The following is a 21,469-nucleotide window of genomic DNA, read 5'->3' as shown; positions in this document are numbered from 1 at the left end:
TGCACGGTTTTCACATTCACTGTTCATGAAATTTGAATGACCCAATATTTGAGAGCTACTTTTGATCTTTCTCTTCTATTGTTTTGTAGGTAGAATTTGCTCAGCGTCAAGCCGACGTTGCTAAAATGGAAACGTTTGACAGCAAATGCAGTGAGAAAGTGGACTGGGCTAATAGCCTGACAGGTGAGCTGTTTATTTCTTCCCCTTAGATTAAAGGTTCATTTTTATATTAACAACTGACTTTCATTATGATTGGTCTCTTTTACACTGCCACTATTTTTGTATTATTTGGAAGTTATTACTAACTCAAGTTGAAATGCTCTGTAGCTGCATTGGATACTGCATTGTATTACCATTGACTATTGGTCATAGCTGGGCAATAACTCATAGTAACAAGATTACAATTGATTTGTTCAGCCTACTCCGTGTTCATTATTGAAATCCTTTTTTATTTTAATTTATTTATTAAGTGTTTCCATATCACATAGCATATACAGCATTCAATGTTACAATGCAATGTCATACCTTCAAACACAGAGAAAAAAAAGGAAAAAAGAGAACATCAGAACCATATCAATTGAAAGGACACATCAAAAGGAGAAATAAGAATAAAAATCAGGTACTCCCTTGAGATAAATTTTTAACACACATGTCTACACAATAGCCACACCTTACCATTGCCATCCAATGTCCGAGTATAATAGAATACTAGTTGGAACCCGCCCGCAATAATTACCCATCGCTCTGTTCACACTGAGCCACTAGATATTCTCTCAGAGGGACCCAAATGTCTGAAGGTCTTGAGGACACCGTTAGCTCCTCGGCGTACAGTTCTAGTTTCTCCCGGTAGTATACCATGTCTTTGAGCCACATATCCACTTTCGGGCACATTCGACTATCCCATGTGAACAGCACCCTCCTCTTTGCCAGCACCAGAGCCAGCTATACAAATCTGCCCACCACCGCCTTCAATCCAGGCGCATAACTCAGTAGACTCTCTAGTGGTGTGCAGTTAATCACTAGATCAGTCATGGTATGTGGTAGAGTGAGAACCCCTTCCCAATAGTGGTATACCGTCCCGCACTGTAGTGCAAGATGGAGAAAGTCAGCTCCACCCTGACAGCACCTCCTGAAACAGTCCGAGTCCCTTAGCCCAAGCCTGTGAGGGGTGTGGTATACCTGATGGAGGAACTTCAAATGTATAATGTGAAAGTTATTGTTGGACGTCAGTCGCCCTGTGAGCGTACAGATTTGTTCCCATATATTGTCATTAATCAGGGGGTCTAGCACTGCATTCCAACGTTCCAAACTATTATCCACCCTGCGAACAGTCTCCTCCTGCACTGCCCTGTATAATCTGGTGAGCAGCTTCTTCCTAGATGGGGTGACTATTATCAGCTGAAGCGCTTGTAACACTTCCGGCTCATCAGGGAAACACATGTAATGGTCCCTCATCGCCCGTCTGAGTCTGTAGCAGGTGTACTAAAAGAGTGGTGTAGGATTTTGTATGTAGCTCAGGTCAGCCCCGGAGATATACTTCTCTTCAACATATAAATCGCTCAGGAGAGTAAGACCAGCCTCTCTGAGGGCCGTGATGGGGCCCTTCTGTCCAGCCACAGATAGAGCAGAGTGTCCCTTTATAGGTAGTGCAGGCGCATATAAAGGAAGTTTATGAGCACGTCTCCCAATCTCCTGCCATGCAGAAATAGTGGTGTCTATCGTGTTTATTTCCGCTCTGAACGTATGTCTATTAGTGTGTGTAAAAATGCTTTTCAAATGTACAGGATGCGCATCGCCCTTTTCCACCGCTACATGTGGAATGAAGTCGTTAAATCTGAACTAGAAGTATGTGTGTTGAGCTTGCCTACATAAGTAGCACGCATATAGGTCTGAAGCATTAAAACTCCCTTTCTCGAACGCTAGCGTCAACTTATGCCAACCAATCCTCGGCTGTTTGTTCCCCCACACTAGCCTCAGCAGTTGGGTCTGGATTGTTTTAAAAAAATGCTTTCACAGTTTAATCGGAATATTACAGAACAAGTATAAAAATTTGGGAAGAATTAACATATTTATCAACGCTATGCGGTCCACCAGGGATAGAGGCAAACAGCACCAGCGGTCAATCTGCTGCACCAGCTCTGTATTTGCACGGCCATAGTTCTCCCTGACTACAACCTCGGGGTCCCGATGTAGCCAGAACCTAAATATTTGACTGGTTCTTCCGAACATACAAGGGGATATTCCACCTGGGGCGAGACTATAACAGACGTCGGGAGGATAAGAACCGATTTCTCCCAGTTTATTTGCAGACCAGAAAAGAGACCAAATTTGATGTAGTCTCGCAAAACTGACGATAAAAACATTGAGGCTCTCGGACATAAAGGTCCATGTCGTCCGCAAATAGGGAAATTTAACCGGCCGATTATGAAAGTTCAACGCGGCCGCCCAATGTGTTTGCCTGATTTTGCATGCCAACGGTTCTAGAACAATGGCAAAAAGGAAGGGGGACGGGGGACAGCCCTGCCAAGTACCACGTTCTATGTTGAATGTCTCTGACGTTAGTCCACCCACCCTAACCCTCGCGGAGACGTCCGTATAGAGGACTTGAATCAATCGAACAAATACGGGGGGAAATTCCATCCTATTAAGAATATACACCATGTACTTCCACTCCATCAAATCAAATGCTTTAGCAGAATCTAAAAGGACAGCCACAGCCGGCAAATTAGGATTGAGCACATGGAACATGGCAAATATCGTGCGTAGATTAAATGAGGTGCACAGCTCCGGGATGAAACCGGATTGATCCGGTAAAACGAGTAGTGGCATCAGAGGCTGCAATTTAGTAGCTCAAATCCTCACCAGTATCTTCTCATCCAAATTTATCAGAAATAACGGGTGATATGAGTCGCACCGCGATGGAGGCTTATCTTTTTTCAGTAGGGTAATGATTAAGGTCTGTCTCAGGGATGGGGGGAGATAACCCGTCTCGTGAGCTTCCGCATACATTTCCAGAATGTGCGGCACTAGAAGATCCGAATACGCTTTATTAAACTCCGCTGTCAGACCATCTGGCCCCGGAGCTTTATTGTTCAGCAGCGAGAGAATGGCCTCTTTAACATCCTCTTCCTCAATGGGCAGACTCAGATATTTTCTGTGCACGTCTAACAGCCAGGCACAGGACGTATCCTCAAGATATTAATTCATATACGACTCGGGCATGCCTCCTCGCGTTGTGTATATATCCGCATAAAATGACCGAAATTGCTCTACTATACTTTCGTGTAAATAGTGGGCTTCTCCGTTTGCATCAACAATATGGTCAATTGGGGAATTATCAGCCCTGTCCCGCAGTCTATTAGCCAATACTCTGCCCGGTCTGCCACCCTCGCCATAGTCTCTAGCCACATACCGTTTGGATAAATATTTCACCTCCGTTGAAGCCAACAAGTTATACTCCTCAATGTGTTCATGAATTTGGGCCAGCGTCTCAGTGGACGGTGCGGTGGGACTCTAACTCTCCTAACCGTTCTTCCAGCTTGCGCAGTTGCCCCCTGAGGTCTCGAAGTATTCCCGCAGAAGTGCCTATGCATACCCCTCGTATCGCCACCTTAAAGGCTTCTCACAGGGTCGCCTGGCTCTCTATGGAACCTACGTTCAATTCAAAATACTGTATCATGGCATTCCTTATGGTCTTAGCGTAAACAGGGTCTAACAGTGCGTCCGCACGAAACTGCCAAGTAAATGGTCTGTGCAAGTTGGCGGGCACAGACATCTCTAGGACAACAGGATTGTGATCAGACAAGGTACTCAGGAGTGTATAAATCTTCTCCACCCATCCATTTGCCTCCCCATTGAGCAGCCAGTAGTCCAGCCGAGACCAACTATTAAAGGCAGGGGTGATATGAGTGCTCTTCAGTACCCCATAATTGCGCAACCGCCAAGCGTCTACTAGACCCATCTCCCCCATAACATCGCCTATGCACTGCGCAACTTTGGCCCCAGCTGGATTAGATTTATCCTCCTGCGGATTAAGATGCGTATTGAGATCACCCCCACACAGGAGCGGTGCTTCCGGCTAGGTGCGCAAGACATTAAGCCACTGCAAAAAAGGCGCTGGTTCATCTACCACAGGACCATATATGCATACTATTGTAACCAATGTCATCCCCAGCTTGCTGTGCACCATAGTCCAGCGACCCTCAGTGTCTGCACATGTCAGTATGGGCTTAAATGGGACACCCCGTTTAATGAGGACCCTGCGCGCATAAGATGAGTAAGAGGAGGCCAGGCGATAAGACATCAATCTGCACGCCGCCGCCTCGTCTTTTTAGGCGTGTTCAACCCTCGGACATTCCAAGTTATGCACTAATAGAACTCACCTTTCATCTATGCTAGCAACCAAGCCTTTGATAATGCGGACTATTCAAAGACATGTAGACACATATGTAAACCACAGCGACGCATCTTCAGATCTTCAAACACAGTACCTTAGTCTCAACTGAACAAAACAATCCCCCCACCCCCACCCACTACAGCATCCCCAAATTGCGCAGTCCACTCCCAATTCTAATACGGAGGGGGCCGCTGAAGTGGCAACTCTATCTACCATTGTGACCAACCTGTAAGTTGCATAATAAAGAATTGTACGTAGGACAGCCATCAAAGAGACCTCGTCCCCCCTAGCACTGTATCTGAGCAGATCACAACAGCTTACAGTTCAACCCACTGGAAACACAGTACATTTTTAGCTAATGGAAAAGACCCCAACCCTCTGAATGTTGTGCATGCACTGAACTTGATGTCCAAAGTGCCCGGACATAGACATCTTGTGGACTTGAATATATAGGAGCACTGGGCACAGGCCCTCCTACTGTTCACTCATCGACGTCAACGTCGCAGAGACTTAGCGTGGTCTATCGCAAGCTTGTGATTCATGAAGATTTTACCTTTGTGGGCTTCTCCTATGCGCTACTGCGCCTGGTAGAGCATAGTGTAGGGGATCTGTTCTTTAAGCAGACCCTTCTTGATGCCCTGGAACTCCTTCTGGGCTGCCTGCACATTTGCTCTAAAATCCGGGTAAAAGGACAACACATTATTCTGGTACGTTATTGTGCCTTTTGCGGAGTCACACGGAGAACAGTGTCCCTATCCCTGAAATTGAGCAACCTGGCAATGACAGGCCTCGGCGGGGCGCCCGAGGGCGGATGCACCACCAATGAGTGATGGGCCCTCTCCACAGCGTTGAAAAATGTATTAGAGGGACCCCTTAAAACTATCAAGGGAAATGAGGTATATGTACCAGGAAGAAACAAGATTCCCTTGACCCAACAATCAAGCAGTGATACGATTACAGTGATTGACAAAATTCGAAATTATTCAAAACTATATAACATATTGCTTTGATATTTAAAATTGTTATAAACAAACTAAAAATGTCATAATATATTACAGATAGCACAATTGAGTTAATCCTTGCTTCAAACATTTAAAAATTCTCACAATTCACATGAAAGTTAATTGCGAACACATAACAATTATGACCTGCGTAATTTAGACAGACAAAACAATGTGAGACATAACAATTGTCAAATACCAATGTACATCCAATCTGATTCAAAACAGTGTGCTTCATACAATGATTCAATCTGTATTTAACACAATAGTGTCAATCCTTGAGTAGCATCGACGCGTTTCGATGGCTTTCCACTTGTTGCACCATCTTTATCAAGACAATAATTAAATCTGTCTCTGGATAATATGGTAATTTCCTCCCCACATGAAATAAATATACATAAAATCAGTAAAAATGTTTTTACTGATTTTATGTATATTTATTTCATGTAGGGAGGATTGATTGTTGGGTCTTGGGAATCTTGTTTCTCCCTCTCCACAGACAACAGGGGCGACAGTTCGTCGGCTCGGCCGATCTCCCTAAGCATCCCCTCCATATAGACCTCCAGATGTTCCAAGTTGGTAGATTCTGAAAGGCCCAAGACGCGAATGTTGTTGCGTCTGGACCTCGCTTCAATGTCTTCATTCTTGTCTTGTATAACCACAAGGAGCTTTGTGATATCTGATGTTTTCGCAGCTACTTGCTGTAGGCCATCCTCCGCATCAGAGATGCGCTGTTCCGCCTCTCCTATTCGGGCCGCCTGTTTGTCCAATTTCGCGGAGAAGTGGTCCATTCTTCCGTTAAGGGCTTCAATTTTCCAATCTATGGCCTAGAGACTGGCCTGGATGGCAGCAAGTGACTTCTCCAATGTAGTTGAGCTTATATAGCGCACAGCTACCCGCAGTGGGTGTCCCGGCGCTTGCTTAGGGAACCCGTCCTGATATTCCCCTGTGTGATACCCCCAGCGGGTATCCACAAGGTGAAAGTCAGGCATCCCGCCGCGAGGGGCCGTTGTGGAGATTAAGCAAGCTATTGCCCAGAGTCACAGAGTGTGAACCCTTGAGTCGAGAAGGCACCGGAGCGAGAATTATCGAGTCCGTGGAATTTTTAGCCCAAGACCCGCCGAGGCGGGGAATTGAACCCTGGTCCAGGACCGATCTCAGCTTCCGGGTCTGCCGCCTCTAACCCCTGAGCCACACTTCTCCACATCGCAGGGGCCCACGAGTGGGCCCCTGCGATGTCGCCTCCGATTCCGAATCTGAGGCCGCATTGTGTGCAGGTTTACGACCCTTACGTAATTCAAAAGTTAGGCGGAGTTGATTCTTTTCCGGTTTACCCATGTTGTGTGTCTCCACAGCCCTAGATGCGATGTCTACAAATAGGTGGTGTGCCGCCGATGGTCCGGTTATGAAGCCCAGGTCATGTGAAACTGAGTTAGCTGCTCCTTGCACAGTTCACCCACAGCTCCAGACCCCAATGGCCAGCGGTGCGACGAGCAGGCAGAAGTACCAGCACTCCACACCTCCGGGCTTAATCTCCCAGTGTCACACAAATGTCTTCCAGCCCAGGTAAATTCCCACGGTACTGTAGGTCACACAGCCAGTTGCCCAATTAGGTTACAGAGCCCCCAGAAATTGGCCGGCATCAAACAGCTTGCAGAGGGGGGAATATGTACCAAGCTACACAATGAGGAGTCGGCAGGCGTCGATGGATTGTGGGCCCCAACAATAAGGCCACGCAGCACACGTGTTCGCAGCCCGCCAGTCCGCCTGCAATGGCGGCGCACAGCAACTCCACACGCTATCCCCTCTAGCAGTGCACACCCCCGTGGTCATATCAGATTAGGGCAGCCAGTGTGTCTCTGTTATCCTGCAGGTGAGGATCAAACGTCGTCAGCCGCAGGGGAAAGAAGGTGCCAATCCAATAATGCAGGGAGGATCACGGTAGCGGCCCCTGTTTCCGGCTGCGCGGCCCACTCACGGCCCTCTCCTCAAGTTGGCGCCGGCCGCTTGCGTAGCTCCAACCGCCCGGCCTGTCCCACACCAGCTCCGCTCACCTTCGGCGGCCGGTAGCTTGGCCCCCCATAGCAGCAGAGTCAAGCGCAAGGCACCACAGTGAGCCGGGCGGCTCCCGCTATTTTCCGGTCTGCACCGTGCACAACAGCAACGTGTTCTCGGGCAGCTATAGGGCACCTGGGGCAGGTCTCACTCTTTCAGTCCGCCGCCATTTCACGAAGGCCGGGGCCCGCTCTGTACTCGCGATCTCGTCCTCGGGCGCCCGCCGCGGCACAACGCACACCCAGCGGTTGAGCACAATGTCAGCAGCAGCGTCCCACTATTGATTGTGGCGGTTGGCCCAGTGGTGTCAGGATAATTGCAGGATAACGAAGGGCGGCTGGCAGAGCAAAACTACTGTGCGGCCATTTTGGTCGAGCAACAAGCCACGTCCCATTGAAATCCTTTTTTGAGCTCAGGTTTCCAGATAATAATATATGCCTTAGAAGTAGCCGATTTACACTGCACTAAAAAAGTCTAAATTTACTGTACTGATGAAACCCATGGCAACAGTAAAATGTGTTGTAACCTGAGTACCAGTCAAAGTTAGCAATAACTCAGTCCTCTTAATGAGATGTTTGCTTAACAAAAGGATTGTAAGAGATTATTTTACAAATTTGAAAGTTAATGCAGGCAACCTGTGCATACACAGCCCTTCTGTGCGGCACTGACTATATATCCTCTGTACACCACTTTCCTTTACTTCAACTAGAAAAAATTGATTATGCAAAACAACTGCGTAAATTGTGACACTTATGTTGTATGGGTGTTACTTTGAGAAATAATGCTAGAATTACTACTTTGAAACACAAAATAGCTGAGTAAATGCTGTACTCCCAGCCACTGGTAATTAACTGGGGCTCCATTCCAGTCATTCCATCATTGCGATGGTTATGTCCCGACATGGGTCCTATGGTCACTGTGTACATGAATCAAGCTGTACAGCAGTGATGGGCCAGCAGGCGCAACCTGGTCTAGGAGTGCTCATTCCCATTCAGAGGGGACCTGGCCTGGTAGTTTGGACTGGACTGGACCTGTTTGAGCAGGACCAAGCCAGATTTACATAAGCATGGTTTTCCCTGTAGTGGCACAGTAGGCAAAAAAGAAACTATAAGATTAATTTAAGCATCCTATCCATAAACTTCATCTTTTCCTCAGTGCTATGCTCTTAGGGGCAAATGTATGACGCTTGCATTTTGTGAATCGCAAATTGCTTCAAATTGCTACTCGCAAAATGCAATGTACAACAGTGTCTCAGACACTGTTTCCGATTCCCAATGGGGTCGCAAATTGCATGCCTCATCAATATTCATGAGACAATCGCAATTTGAGTCCCTGTTGGGAATGGCTAGCACTCACAGGGATGGTGGCCTGCTGGGGTCAGCAGACCACCATGTCTGTGACTGCTTTTTAAATAATGCAGTTTTTTAAAAATTAAATGCAGCCGTTTTCCTTAAAGGAAAACGGGCTGCATTTAAAAAAGACAAATTGAACTTTACAGTTTTATTTTTTTACGGGCAGGCAGTGGTCCCTGAGCCACTGCCTGCTCTTAAAACATATTTTTTAACCCAGTCACAAAAGGGAAGGTGTCCCATGGGGACTCCTTCCCGTTTGCGTGTGGCTTACAAACCTTTTGAAAAGAGTGGTAAACTGCGAATGTTTTGCGACTTCAAATGCGGTCGCAAAACAATTATACATTGGTGTGAGACTCACTATTAGGAAGGGAAGCCCTGGCACGACCCTTCCGAATTGCGAGTCGCAAACCAAATATAGTTTGTACATGGGACTGACCGATTTTACGGTTGCAAACAGGCCAAATTCCATTTACGACCACGAAAAACGGTCGTACATCTGCCCCTAAGTGTAGTGCGCATGACCTAAGCACCCTGCAAGAGTCAAGTTGCACCTCGCAGTTGAGGCCTAATGGGCTGACATCAGTCCTGGATTGCTCGTTTTCCATTTAGAGGGGATCTGGCTTGGCTGTTTGGGTCAGACTGTTCCTATTGGAGCAGGGCCAAGCCTGATTTGCATAAGGATGGTTCTTGGTTGGAGTGGTACAGTAACAAGCATAAATTGAGAGGCAAGAATTCCAACAGAAGATGCAGCTCCAGGAGGCCAGTCAAGTAGCTGCTCAAGAGAGACTTCAAGAGGCTATCAAATAGCTTGCTGATGTGATCTCATCATCTCGTGTTCAACCCCATGTTCAATCTTTATTTTTATAGAAACATAGTCTGAGTGAAGTTCTGGAGCAATTTTAATTGTTGAAGATAGTTGCTGGAAATGCGACCTGGAATGCTGGGGGAAGTGCATTGCTCCCCTGTTGACTGGCGAAATACAGGCCACAAATCAGACAGCGAATCTGGAGGGTAATACTCCATATGCAGACAGCAAAAAGTGATTCTGGAGAAGTTTGGATTTGATGAAGATTCATACCAGACTCAATTTCACAGCATCAAACTGGAGCCAGTTATTCCATACGAAACACCAAGCCAATGCGTGGTTAAAGACCTCCGTTTCTCCAGACGTTTACTTGCACAAATCCCACGCATACAGAAAAACAGATCTGGCTGACGTGTCTTCTCCTACATCGCTCCTAACATATGGAACAACCTGCTCCTACACATAAAAGCTTTCTCCTTACTTCTTCAATTCCTCCAGAAGCTGAAGAGCTGGCTTTTGAGCAGGCCAACTAGTACTACTAGGCCCCAGTGGGTCTAGGCTCATACCTCCACAGCGCCTGGATATCCTTCCGGGAGATAGTGCACTCTACAAATCTGCATAACTTAACTACCAATGTGAACATGCAAAATAGCACTTGAACAATTGATGGAAGCCCTACCAACCCTGATGCAAGCATCCTACTCTCTCCATTACTGAAGTGGTAGACCTGTCCTCATCATATCAAAGACTGAATATAGTTGAGTCAGAGATTGGTGCGACACCCAAGAAAAAGCTGTCTACGAGGCGAGAGGGTGCCCAGCAAAAGGATTGAAGTATATGGGACGAATGGTTGGGACCGTTGGTTTGATTGTCCATTGCACGGGTGGACTGATACCTCACACGACCAGAATGGGGAGATCACTTGTAACTATATTAAAATATCTGATATCTCAAAATGGTGCTGTGTCTACGGTGTTATTTCAAAAAATGCCAATAAAGTTGGTTATAAAAAAGAAGGTTGTGTACCGTCACGTACCTTGCATGTACATCAGACGTGTTCAAAGGTCAAGCACTTGTTCTTGGATGGCCAGTGTAGTTGCCATGTTTGTTGATAGATGTTCCTCATTTTTTGCACAACTTTCTTACGTGGTAGAAGTACTCCACGGTATAGATTGATATCTTTGTGTCTTAAGAAGCAGATATAGTTACTTCCATACTATATGCAGAACTATATGGATGTAGCAGATGTTTAGCCTTCCTGACTGAGTGGATGAAGGTCCTGGAAGTAAGATAGTATTGAGTAAGAGATTCTTTGAACAGCATTTTTTAGAGCAGGGCGCATATCATTCCAGAGAAATGTACTCTGTGTTTGGATCCATCTTTTGTCCTTTTTACCACTAGTGGAGTATCTCCAGAGCTGCTGTGGTGTGGTAAAACTTTTACAGGTTTCAGGTTGAGGCAAAGCCAAACTGACTTGTACTGAATCCTCTGTAGTTTGTAGGTCTCTACTGCAACACAGCTTTTGCTGTGTGTAAGCAGACCTATTGCTTCGAATACATAACATATACTTGAGAGTGGGATTAGGCCCAGTCTTTTGCTCTTGATTTAATGGCTTACTTGTCTATTTCAACTACCTGTTTCTTTTTTATGGCAGTCTTCCTGTTCTTGTATGTGTCCTGGCCAATGTGGCTTTTTGGTTTCACCATCTTTACATTCAACTTTTCTTTTCTTTAAAATAATTTCTTGTTGGCAAGATGCAGCTTGTTTTCTGACCTTTGATTTTCGGAAACAGGCGTTTTTGCATCTTTAGATTCGATTTTCTTTAATAGATCTTCATGTTTGCTAGAAAGGGTGTACTTTTGGACCTGCACTGCTCTGAATCTTTCCTGGTGTTGGTATGCTGTTTGGTTATTTGGCAGTTGAAAGTCAGTTACAAGATGCATCTCTTACGTCAAGGTACAGTTACGGGGTCAAAAGAAGGGTAAGGTACACCCATCAGATGTCAAGGGTTTGAAGTAGAATCTGTTGCAGACACAGGCAGGAGCCGCAACGGTTGCAAAGCCAGAGTGGTGTGACTGGGAGAGGTAGTTGCAATGCACATGTTATGTTATGGATTTATAAAGCGCCTGGTTACTTCATTCAGAGTGTCCCCGCGCTGGATTCCAGCTTAGAACCTAGTAGAGCCTGACAAATGGCCTAAGCATTTGTCTGAAGAACCAGGTTTTCATTTTTTCCAGAATAGGACTAGATAAAAGCAGACCATATAAGACCACAAGTAGAAGGTTCAGTCCTTATGGGAGGTTCCAAATGCAGACAAGGAAGTACCAAGGAGGGACTAGTAAGCCTATTCACGAATGAAAAGCAAGAATTTTGAAAGGACTGTAACAGGAGCCAATTGAAAAGATGGGGGAGAAATAGGCAGAGCTTTTATTCCATGCCTCAATACAGCATGCCCTGCAGAGCAGCGCATGCTGCCCAGGCTCCAACTAAATGGAAAACAACACTGGGTGTGGGCTCCCCACAGTAAGGCCAAGCCACTGGCTAACTAGAAAACTATACAATTGCCAATACTGTTATCCTCAGTACACCTCCTCAAATTCTCTACCATTAGAATTGAACTTAATGTGAGTATGAGACTTATAATTCAGTCTGAATAAATCACTTTTTTTATTAATCCATTTTAGGACATTTGTTGGTTATATTTCACCAATTTCTAAAATCAACATACAAAAGCAATTTTTACAATAAAAACAATTGGACTGTCAAAAATTCATACTCAACTCACATACTCCGTTGATCAACAATTCACATTCCATTCTTACACTCTCACACCTACAAAACTACCACACTATATTTACAATTTAATATACAATAAACAATATACAGTAATACATATAATCGTCACCATAGATAACAATTTTTCAGTCTGGAAAATTTTAGTAGTATTATATGTTTGAAAGATCTTATGGTGTAATGATAATGGTCTAAGCGTTTCGAACTCCTATTTAGTTGGGAGTTCTCATCAGGACCTCACAACTTAAAACTGGAGTGTGACCTAGTTCATAAAAATGATGCCCGGCGTGATGCAATCATACAAGTGCCTTTCTCATGGATCTCTGGATGATCGGTGGGACTTGTTTTGTGTCTCCTCTCTTCTTTGTTGATTGTATATGCGGCTTGCTCGTGAACCTTTCACAAATAGTTGCGGCTTCCGTCACGCAGTCTGTACCAAGACCGGCTCCAACTAAAAGCAGAAGGAGCTAGGAGTGTGAGCAGCGTGGCACCCATGCTGAGTAGGTAGGGTGTAGAATTCCCCTTCAAGTATGACAACCAGAAGAAGAATTAAGTTGTAGATTTATTCCGTAAAGAAAAGCACATCCAAGTACTTCGGTGGAAGATGGTAGAATGAATACATTGGTACATCACAGAATTCTAACAGTGCTCTGTAGAACACAGAACACCAGTATTCAAAAGGATACACAAGGGATGCAAGCATGTAAGAGCGAGACACTTAAAGGGAAACACAGGATACTACATAGGGCTAGCCTTCAAAGATCGTTCTGTTGGTTGTTTCTGTCGTGAAGTGACATCACCTCATTTTGTAATGTCCGGGACGAGGCATGAAGGGGTATTGGGCACACAGCATTCAAGCAGCATGTTGTCTGAAAGGTTCCACATCACACAAAGCCTTCATGATTGGATTATGACATCCACCCCAAGCACACTGTCCTACTTCATTTGTTTGCTCAGAAACCACCAGTACCTCATACAGCCAAAGGAAACGTGGTAGATTTCAAGAGCAGCAGACTTTGAAGCTGGGGAACCAGGTTTGAGTCTGGCGGGAGGCTGTCACATCCTGTGATTTTGGGCAAATCACGTATTCTCCGCCTGCCTAAAAATGTATGTGTCCGTCTGTAAAACAATTGGTCCTCATGTGAAGCGCTCTGATACCTTCGGGTTGAGTTTGCGTTATATAAAACTGCAGAAAAAAAGCCTAGGGTCTGTTGCTCAAACTGGATGCTTTCTCTGCACAAAAGAATTAAGATTTATGTTAATGGCGAATCTTTTTCTCCCAGTGGGCCGCTCCTCCTAGCCAGCGTAAGCCTCCTACTTTGAAGTGATTCCTGTGAGGAGGTTGCTCAGGCAGAGCTATCAGTGCCAGGGTTGGACGAGAGGCCTCGTGGAAAGAGAACACTTGCAGACCTAGAGGGTTCTAAAGATTGGACTATGCACTAATACGCTTGAATGGTTCATATTAGAAAAGAAAAAAGTGCAGTGTCAAATAAATATAAAAATAATCCATACTTTCATTTCCAATGTCCTAATGTCACTCTTTCAAATTCCTGTTCAGCAAACCCAGTATTTCATCCTTCCAAAGTCCATATATTAAGTCCTTTTAAATTGGTTGAAAGAGACAACTGTTAATTATTGCATTTAGAACCAGCATTATATCAAGCTGTTACTACCCCCGCCCTTCCCAGTCAATACCAATTCAATTGATCCTGCCCATTTTGATAACCAATATGATTCAGGGGTATGATAAGAGAGTGCATTGTGAGGAAGAACAGTGGGAGCGGTAGGATGGTAGAGGCATTAAAATACTGTTCACTGTTTCCATTTCGTCTTCTAAAGTTCAGATACCTGTCTGCGGTTCATTAACATAATGCTTGCATTCAGCCGAAATACTATTTTTGTATAGCAGGTTTCCCTTCTTTGGCCCACTCCAGAGCATCAAATTGAAATTGAGATGTGGCTGAGCAGGCAAGACTACTACTCAGTGGCGGCTCCTCCGCTTTGGCAGAGGAGCGTCACCCCCCTGCCAGCAAAAGCAGCTGCATAACTTGAAAAATAAAATGATAATAAAGCATGTTTATTATTGATTTATTTTTCTCCATAGTGTCGAGTCCAGGGGGCGGGCCATGGAGATTGACAGGCACAAGGGTGCCCTGTTGTCAGTGTACATGTGGGTTTGGCCGGCTGTCTCAGGACAGCCACACTGACATGCACACTGAAGCTGTCTTCAACCCGAGCTGCCTTACCGGGTTGAAGACGGCAGGCACAGGCTCCATTCTCTCTGGGAGAGAAAATTGAGGGCGGTCAGGCCAATCCTGAGGCTGCTCTCATGCCGTGAGAGCAGCGTTAGGATTGGCCGCAGGGCAGTCTGGGAGCCTGTGCCTACATTGGAACCAGAAGTGCAGCCTAGGTACGGCAGGCATTTATGTACGTTTGTTGTTGTTTTTTGTTTTGTCTCTCTGTCCACCCCGCCACTTTGCCCAGATACCAGCCGCGACTGCTACTACTCCTCGAGCACGTTTGCATTGACTGATTAATAGATCATGGGTGGGTTGCGTAGATCAGTGTCTTAAATGTGGGACTGCCACTAAACCCATTGTGGGTAATACGCTTGTTCCAAATAAAGCAGTCCTTTAAGCACGCAATTTGTGCATGCACATTGGGGGCAAATAAAATTGAATGAATGAATGAAAGGAGTCTTGTCCTGCGCGAACTTTGCCCAATGGGCATCAAGGCGCCTTTAACATTTTAACATTTGCAATTAACATTGGCAAGGCTGGGTTCTGCAACTGGTAGCATTGCCAATACTTAACATGATTCTTTTGAACTATATGGAGTTTGGAAAGACATTTCTGTAAATGGCAAGTATTGAAAAACATTTTAGCAATTAGGAACCCAGTTGGAGAGATGGGAAGCATACGGGCAGGTGTATTGACACAGATTTGTTGGCATAGAGAGCGCAATTGTTTACAATTTGAATTGTTACTGTAATTATATTTCAAATTGCTAGACTGGCAATGCTAGGAGAATTTTTTTTTTAGCATCATGCATACATGCAACCTCCATATTAACAGGTCACTTACACAAGGGGCTACATGCCCCAGGGGCTTATCTTGGCTGAACACAACAGCATATTGTTCCTTCATCCTTAACGCTTGTTTGTAAATGCAAAGCTCATATGCACAGCGCTTTTGGGGCTGGGAGTGACTAGGCGGGCGTACTTTCTTGCCTGTAAAATTTAATTTCATGATGATGCTGCTTGTGTTCAACATTATGTACAAGCCTGTATGTCAGTTGAGCCCGAATAGTAGGCAGCTTGTCATAGTTCATGTTTAGTGCCATTTGCCTAATTGACAATCCATTTCTCTGTAATCAGTACAGCTCAAGGGTAGATAGGCAATAATTGCAACCAGTTCTACTGCTGTCCCGGGAAATGCAGATACTTCTATGAGCTGAAATCTCCTAGGCATCCTTTTTATGCTTTAATTTCTGAATGTAGAGGGCTTGAACATTCCAGGCTAACTGTTAGAGGATGGGGGTAAAGACGGCATAGTTCAGATTGCATGTGCCTCACCTGCAATAAATAATTGTCCAAGTAGTAGCATTGTTTCTTTATGAAAAGCAACGTATCTTATATTAGTATTAAGCATTCTCAGTAACTTTAAGAATGTATACAGAATATTGCCAGTGACAATGGAATTAATGCGGCAAGGGAGGACCAAATTACGCTGCAGGGTTGACTGAAGTATACAGTAAGAAAATGCAAATTATGTGAGAGAATGTGCCACATTTAGTGTTAGTATTTCCTCGTTATATTGGAACACTTAAGCATGTTAACACTATCTGGGAAAAGGTTTCACTTCATTATTTGTTTTCTTTTGATACCAAACACAGAAATAACCAACAGCAAGGTAAGCAGTTGACCGTTGCAAACAGTCACATTTTCAGTTACTTTTGATCATTTGAGCTAGAAACAATTCTTTTTTTTGTTGAAATCTGTAGGTTATGCAGAAGATAAATGGATATATGGCAAATGCTGCAAATCCATAACTATGCGGAAAATGCCGCAAATTCACATAATTTGACTGGCCCTAAATATAGCTCACGTTGTGTTATCGCTTCATTTAATAGCTGTTTTTAGGTCGAGCTGGCGTTGGAGCGAGAAGCGCTCCCGCCAGCGAGTTCTATAGTCACCGTGCTAACTGGCAAGGGAGGTAGAGCTGTGCACGAGCCGCTACTGGTCTGTGCACGAGCCGATTCAGCTCTGTGAACGCACACGTCTCCGGAAGACGTGCTGCGCCCGAGCCGCCTCCCGCTTGTTCTAAGAAAAGACGTAGGCGTGGACACCAACGTTCATCATTGGAATGACGCTATTTATGAAGAGCCAACCTGCTTAGAGGCTACTGACGGCGAGCGGCCCAATCTTCTTCTACCAAGAAGCGAGAGGAAACTATATAGCGCTCTGAAGTTATTTATACAGCACTTACAGAACAAATATTGGGACAGGCATGTAAGATACTTAAATTGCAGATATTGCCCACGTTGGATCTGGGGAACCTGGTTCAAGTCTCGGCAGGCACGCTCAACATCCTGTAATTCGCGGGAAATCACGTAATCTCCTTGTGCCTAACAGATAACAAAGCACCTCGCACAGTGAGTAGAAATCAATCTTGTGACCACAGACGAGAAACACCAACATTTACCATTAATAGTACGCTGATGCACTTTTTATACAAATATGACTTTTCAGGGGGAGGGAAGCCCTCAAGCAAATAATTTAGTAGCGCTTGTGTAAATACTATAATAGGCAATTTTTGAGTGCCTAGAAACAGATTGGGGCGGAGTGTTGAGGACTCCAGGACAATATAGTGTTCCCTGCCCCGTATCCACTTACACTGGTCAACGCGCAGCCCTGTGAGCTTTCCACGCTGTGTGATCTGCTTGTCAGCCAGGGCATAAAGCTGCAGGTCGTGTTTTGGGCAGGGCGTGCAATGCGGGCCGCACCTCTGGTAGTGGGGGAGGGCGGTTTCCAAACGGGACTGTCAGTGTTTGCTGCGTGCGCTGTTCAGAGAGAAGAGCTGTTGCTAGGCAGGGTCACTTCCTGAGGTTATGTATGATAAGTTCCAGAATAAAGCGTGGGGCTGCAGGATTCGGTGGAGTGCCCTCGGCTTAACCCTAAGGCGTTGGAGTGCTTCTAGGTTTTATGAATGATTTCACCCTAACTCCGTGTCTTTGACCTAAAGAATACAGCATATGGGGCAGAGACAGTGGGTGTCAGATGTAATATACCCCATTGATAATCACATTTGTTCCCATTAAATCTATGTGTGGCTGTTGTTTAGGTGGTATTAAAATAAGTACCCTGGGTTAGGCAAGAACTGTGGAATATGTTGCTAATAATTACAAGGAAAAGGTCAGTTCCAAATCAACACTGTATGGGATAGCAGATGCATTTTCATAAGCGGACAGCTCTGCAGGCAGTTCCAGTTGGTATTTCGGTAACTCCTCTGGAGGAGGAGGTGATGGTTATTGCACCTTTTAAAATCCAGTGGGATGGGAGCAGAGGGTCCAAGGGAACTCTTTGTGCAATGGGGAGGAAGGTTGTGCAGGGATCGGAAAAGAATGGGCTGCTTATACGGAGAGCTTGCAGGCTCTAAATAGACCCCGTTTTACAGAGCAGGGTTCTTCAATTACACAAGCTCTCCACTTTGTATATGGATTTGCCATGCTAACCTCTGTTTATATTTTGGAGTGTCACCAAATTTATTTTTCACCTGTGGTAGCCACCTTTTTATAGTTTTGGTTACATTCAACATCAACATTTTAGTGTGCAAATTAAAGCGAAGAAATGGAATGCGCTTGGGGCTGTTAGTGCAAGGAATTGAACGTTGGTTGTTCTTTCATTACACAACGTCTTGGATTAAGTTGTAAAGATTGCAGGAAGAGCACAACTGTGTGCTCTGGGTTTTTGTTTCCAACTCCGCCTTTTGTTGCAAGTGTTACCCAAATATTCAGTAATCGTGCATTTCAGTAGAGCAAGCAGGGAGGGAATGGATCACGTGTGGTGGCTCCCCAGTGGATCACACTTGTGGTTCCACAATATGTGTTCGGTGCACACTGCAGGCACGGACTTCACTGGTGATGGTGCAAAGCGCGGGGATTGTTCAAGGAGGGAGCGACTGGTGACCCTCAGCCCATTTTCACGTGCCAGCTGTTATGTTTGCTCACTATGATTTTAGCACGTTGCACACATGCAGCGCCGTCAGTTCAGGTTGTTTTTTTCTGGCATTCAGCAGCATAGTGTGCAGTGAGACTGCTCTTAGAGCCCCGTGGTGCCATATCCGAGACTGATGACAACACACTTAAACTGTTTATGGCTGATGAAAATTAAGATTTTGCTGTGTGTTAAACACCTACACAGTATACCACTGTGACTGGAATGCATGAGAGTGCACGGCTCCCCGGATTGATAAGTAGAAAGTAAGTGGGTGTGAGGGTCAGGTGGAGGGTGGGAGGCCTGAGGGTAGTGATGTACTCTAGTGGCTGGCTTGTCATTTCGAACCAAGAAGCCTGAGGCCTAATTGTAGATTTCCCACTTTACCAGTGTTGTGAGAGACTGGTTAGATGTTGCACATGGACATACAGTGAACCGTGCATTAAATGCGAAAGGAAAGACAACTAAACTATACACAAACTTGCTGTTCTTTCACTGTGCCCTGTCGATGGTGCCCTTGGGTCCTGAGGCTTAATTTTAAAGTATCTGTCATTTGGCCCTGGTTCCATTTTGTTTCGGCACTCTGGTTACAGCCTTTCACTCCGGCGGGGCACATGTCTGTTGGCAGCTTTTCCAAAAGATGTTTCTGTGATCTAGCGCTTACTTAGCTTCTTCCACGTAACTCACTGAATCGGCTACGCAAATTCTTCCAGTCCCTAAAGGATTTAATGTCAAGAAATGCAGTTAGGCAATGGAGCCGAGTGTTTTGGGTGTGCTGAGTGTTATCACACCCTGGGCAGGGAAAATGAATTTCCAATGCAATGCAATAGGTCTCCCAATAGGGAAACTTTAAGCTGTTGGTGTTGAAAATACAATTTTTTGTTTTTGTTAAAAAAATATCCCAGCAGTAGCATAAGTAAGAAAAAAAATTCCAATAAGCAAGGAAAGGGTGCAGTACCACAGGCTGTTACTAGGTTTCCTGTGGAGTTGCAAAGGGACCTTTATTAGCCACATAAGGTAGTGCACTTAATGCAATTATAAAGAGAATGTTTTAAATAAACAACAATGGTGCATTTTTAAAATGCAAGCAAACAAAAATCTTGCTTCCAATAAAAACAAATAGAAACATATGCTGAGGGTGCAGTCTTTCTCTTAATATTTGCATTATGTGTGCAGTATCTTATGTGGCTAATAGAGGTACCTTTGCAACTCCACAGGGACACCTAGTAATGGCCCGTGGTACTGCACCCTTTCCTTGCCCCGTGGAATATCTTTTAGTACTTATGCTACTGCTGTTATGTTTTTTAACCAAAACAATAAAATAAGAAACATTAGCATTTTCAATGCCAATAGCTCAAAGTTTTACTATTGCGAGAACTATTGCATTGCAAATGCTTGTTTCTTCTCCTTGTTGTGTTCAGTACGGGTCTGGTTACTAGCCTTGTAGGATTTGTCGCAATCAGTATGCACCAACTAACATGCATATTTTGTGTCTTGTCAGGAGAATAACTTACCTCTTTGTAACCTTTCATGAATGGTAGCCTAGATCTTATGTCCAATGTTCACATCTCAGTTGCTTTCCAACAAATTTTGCACTCGGGAGACATCTTGCTTTTTTTAAAAGAAGTATGCTAAAGCAATTAGTAGTACTAGTAGTAAATGTGTAATTCCAGACACCTCATTCGGTGAGCCAAAAGTGAAGGCCTTCCTCGATTGCTCTACGCATTAGTTGTTTGTAACTTCCGAAAAGTACAGGGCAACTTAGCATTTTCCCTCTTGTAATTGATACGTTGTTCTAGTCTCATTTGTTGGCGATGTCCAGGGAAGGTGTGGACCAGGAGCAGAATACCTTTGAGGACTAAATCATCAGTAACTTCTCAAACCATGATAAACAGTTGGATCAAGTCTGTCTGTCTCTCTCCTTCTCCCTCCCTTCCCTGGCCATTTTTCAGAGGACACGTCTTCCCCTGCTACTTTGACTCAGGTGTGGTGGAGGTTACGACAGTTGAGTGGCTTTCTGTGTTAGGTACCAACCTAGTGAATCCAGGTGGTTGCACAGCAAAGTAAAGCCAGTCTTGTCCATAGATGCCTGTCTGTTGACTTTAAGTCACATTAGGGCGATTCTGTTCCAGACTCGTCCACCACATCCTCCCACAGTAGTCTCGTCTTGCTCCTGTTTAGTATAGAAGACAATTGAGGGAGGAGGCCACTAAGTTGTTGAACCCTTGTTTGCACTATAAAAACAATTACAAGTACGTTTTTCCCTGGGTCTAGCAGCATTGCACAGATCCTTAATGCACAGAAGTGTGGCTCAATGATTAGAGCGGCAGACCCTGATGCAGAGGTCTAGCCCGGGACCTGGGTTCAATTCCCCGCCTCGGCGGGTCTTGGGCTCAAAAATTCCACGGACCTGATAAATCTCGCCTCGGTGCCTATTCCAATCATGGAGTCCCACTCTGCAACTCTGGGCAATAGCTTGCTTAATCTCCACAACTGCCCCCATAACGCTAAGGATGCCTGGCCTCCACCTGGGGGTGCCCAGGAGTGGACGCCTCACAGGGAAAGCCAGGATGGGTTCCACAGCGGTATTTGTACAAGCGCCTTGAGACCCTTGTGGGTGAGTAGTGTGCTATAAAAGTATCAATTTACATTATTATTTATTTTTTAAATAAAGAAAGACTGAAAGCCCTGTAAGACTTCAGCACCCACAGACTCCTCAGCCAGCCAACCACATCAGTTTGTGCCATTACCTTAGAGTCTGATCCTCATTCTCAGGAGTACATGATCCCTTCTTCCACTATACCCTATCAGATCAAGGAGTTTTAAGAGAGTGTTTTATGCTGCCCATCCCCC

The 21,469-nt window shown here is 45.0% G+C and overlaps 1 protein-coding gene across 4 annotated transcripts in view; it reads left to right on the top strand.

The window, feature by feature from the left end:
* CLCC1 (chloride channel CLIC like 1) overlaps positions 1–21,469 on the top strand; it is a 274,427-nt gene that overhangs the window by 140,989 nt on the left and 111,969 nt on the right. For all 4 annotated transcript variants that reach the window (XM_086953903.1, XM_086953902.1, XM_086953905.1 and 1 more), the window contains exon 7: positions 90–183. In XM_086953903.1, the coding sequence (XP_086810029.1) occupies positions 90–183 (94 nt within the window). The remainder of the gene's footprint in view (positions 1–89; positions 184–21,469) is intronic.

The sequence above is a fragment of the Lissotriton vulgaris genome, chromosome 1_1 (assembly GCF_964263255.1).
Source record: "Lissotriton vulgaris chromosome 1_1, aLisVul1.2, whole genome shotgun sequence".
In the NCBI taxonomy this organism is placed as follows: Eukaryota; Metazoa; Chordata; class Amphibia; order Caudata; family Salamandridae; genus Lissotriton; species Lissotriton vulgaris.
This window is presented reverse-complemented; position numbering and strand designations above follow the sequence as displayed.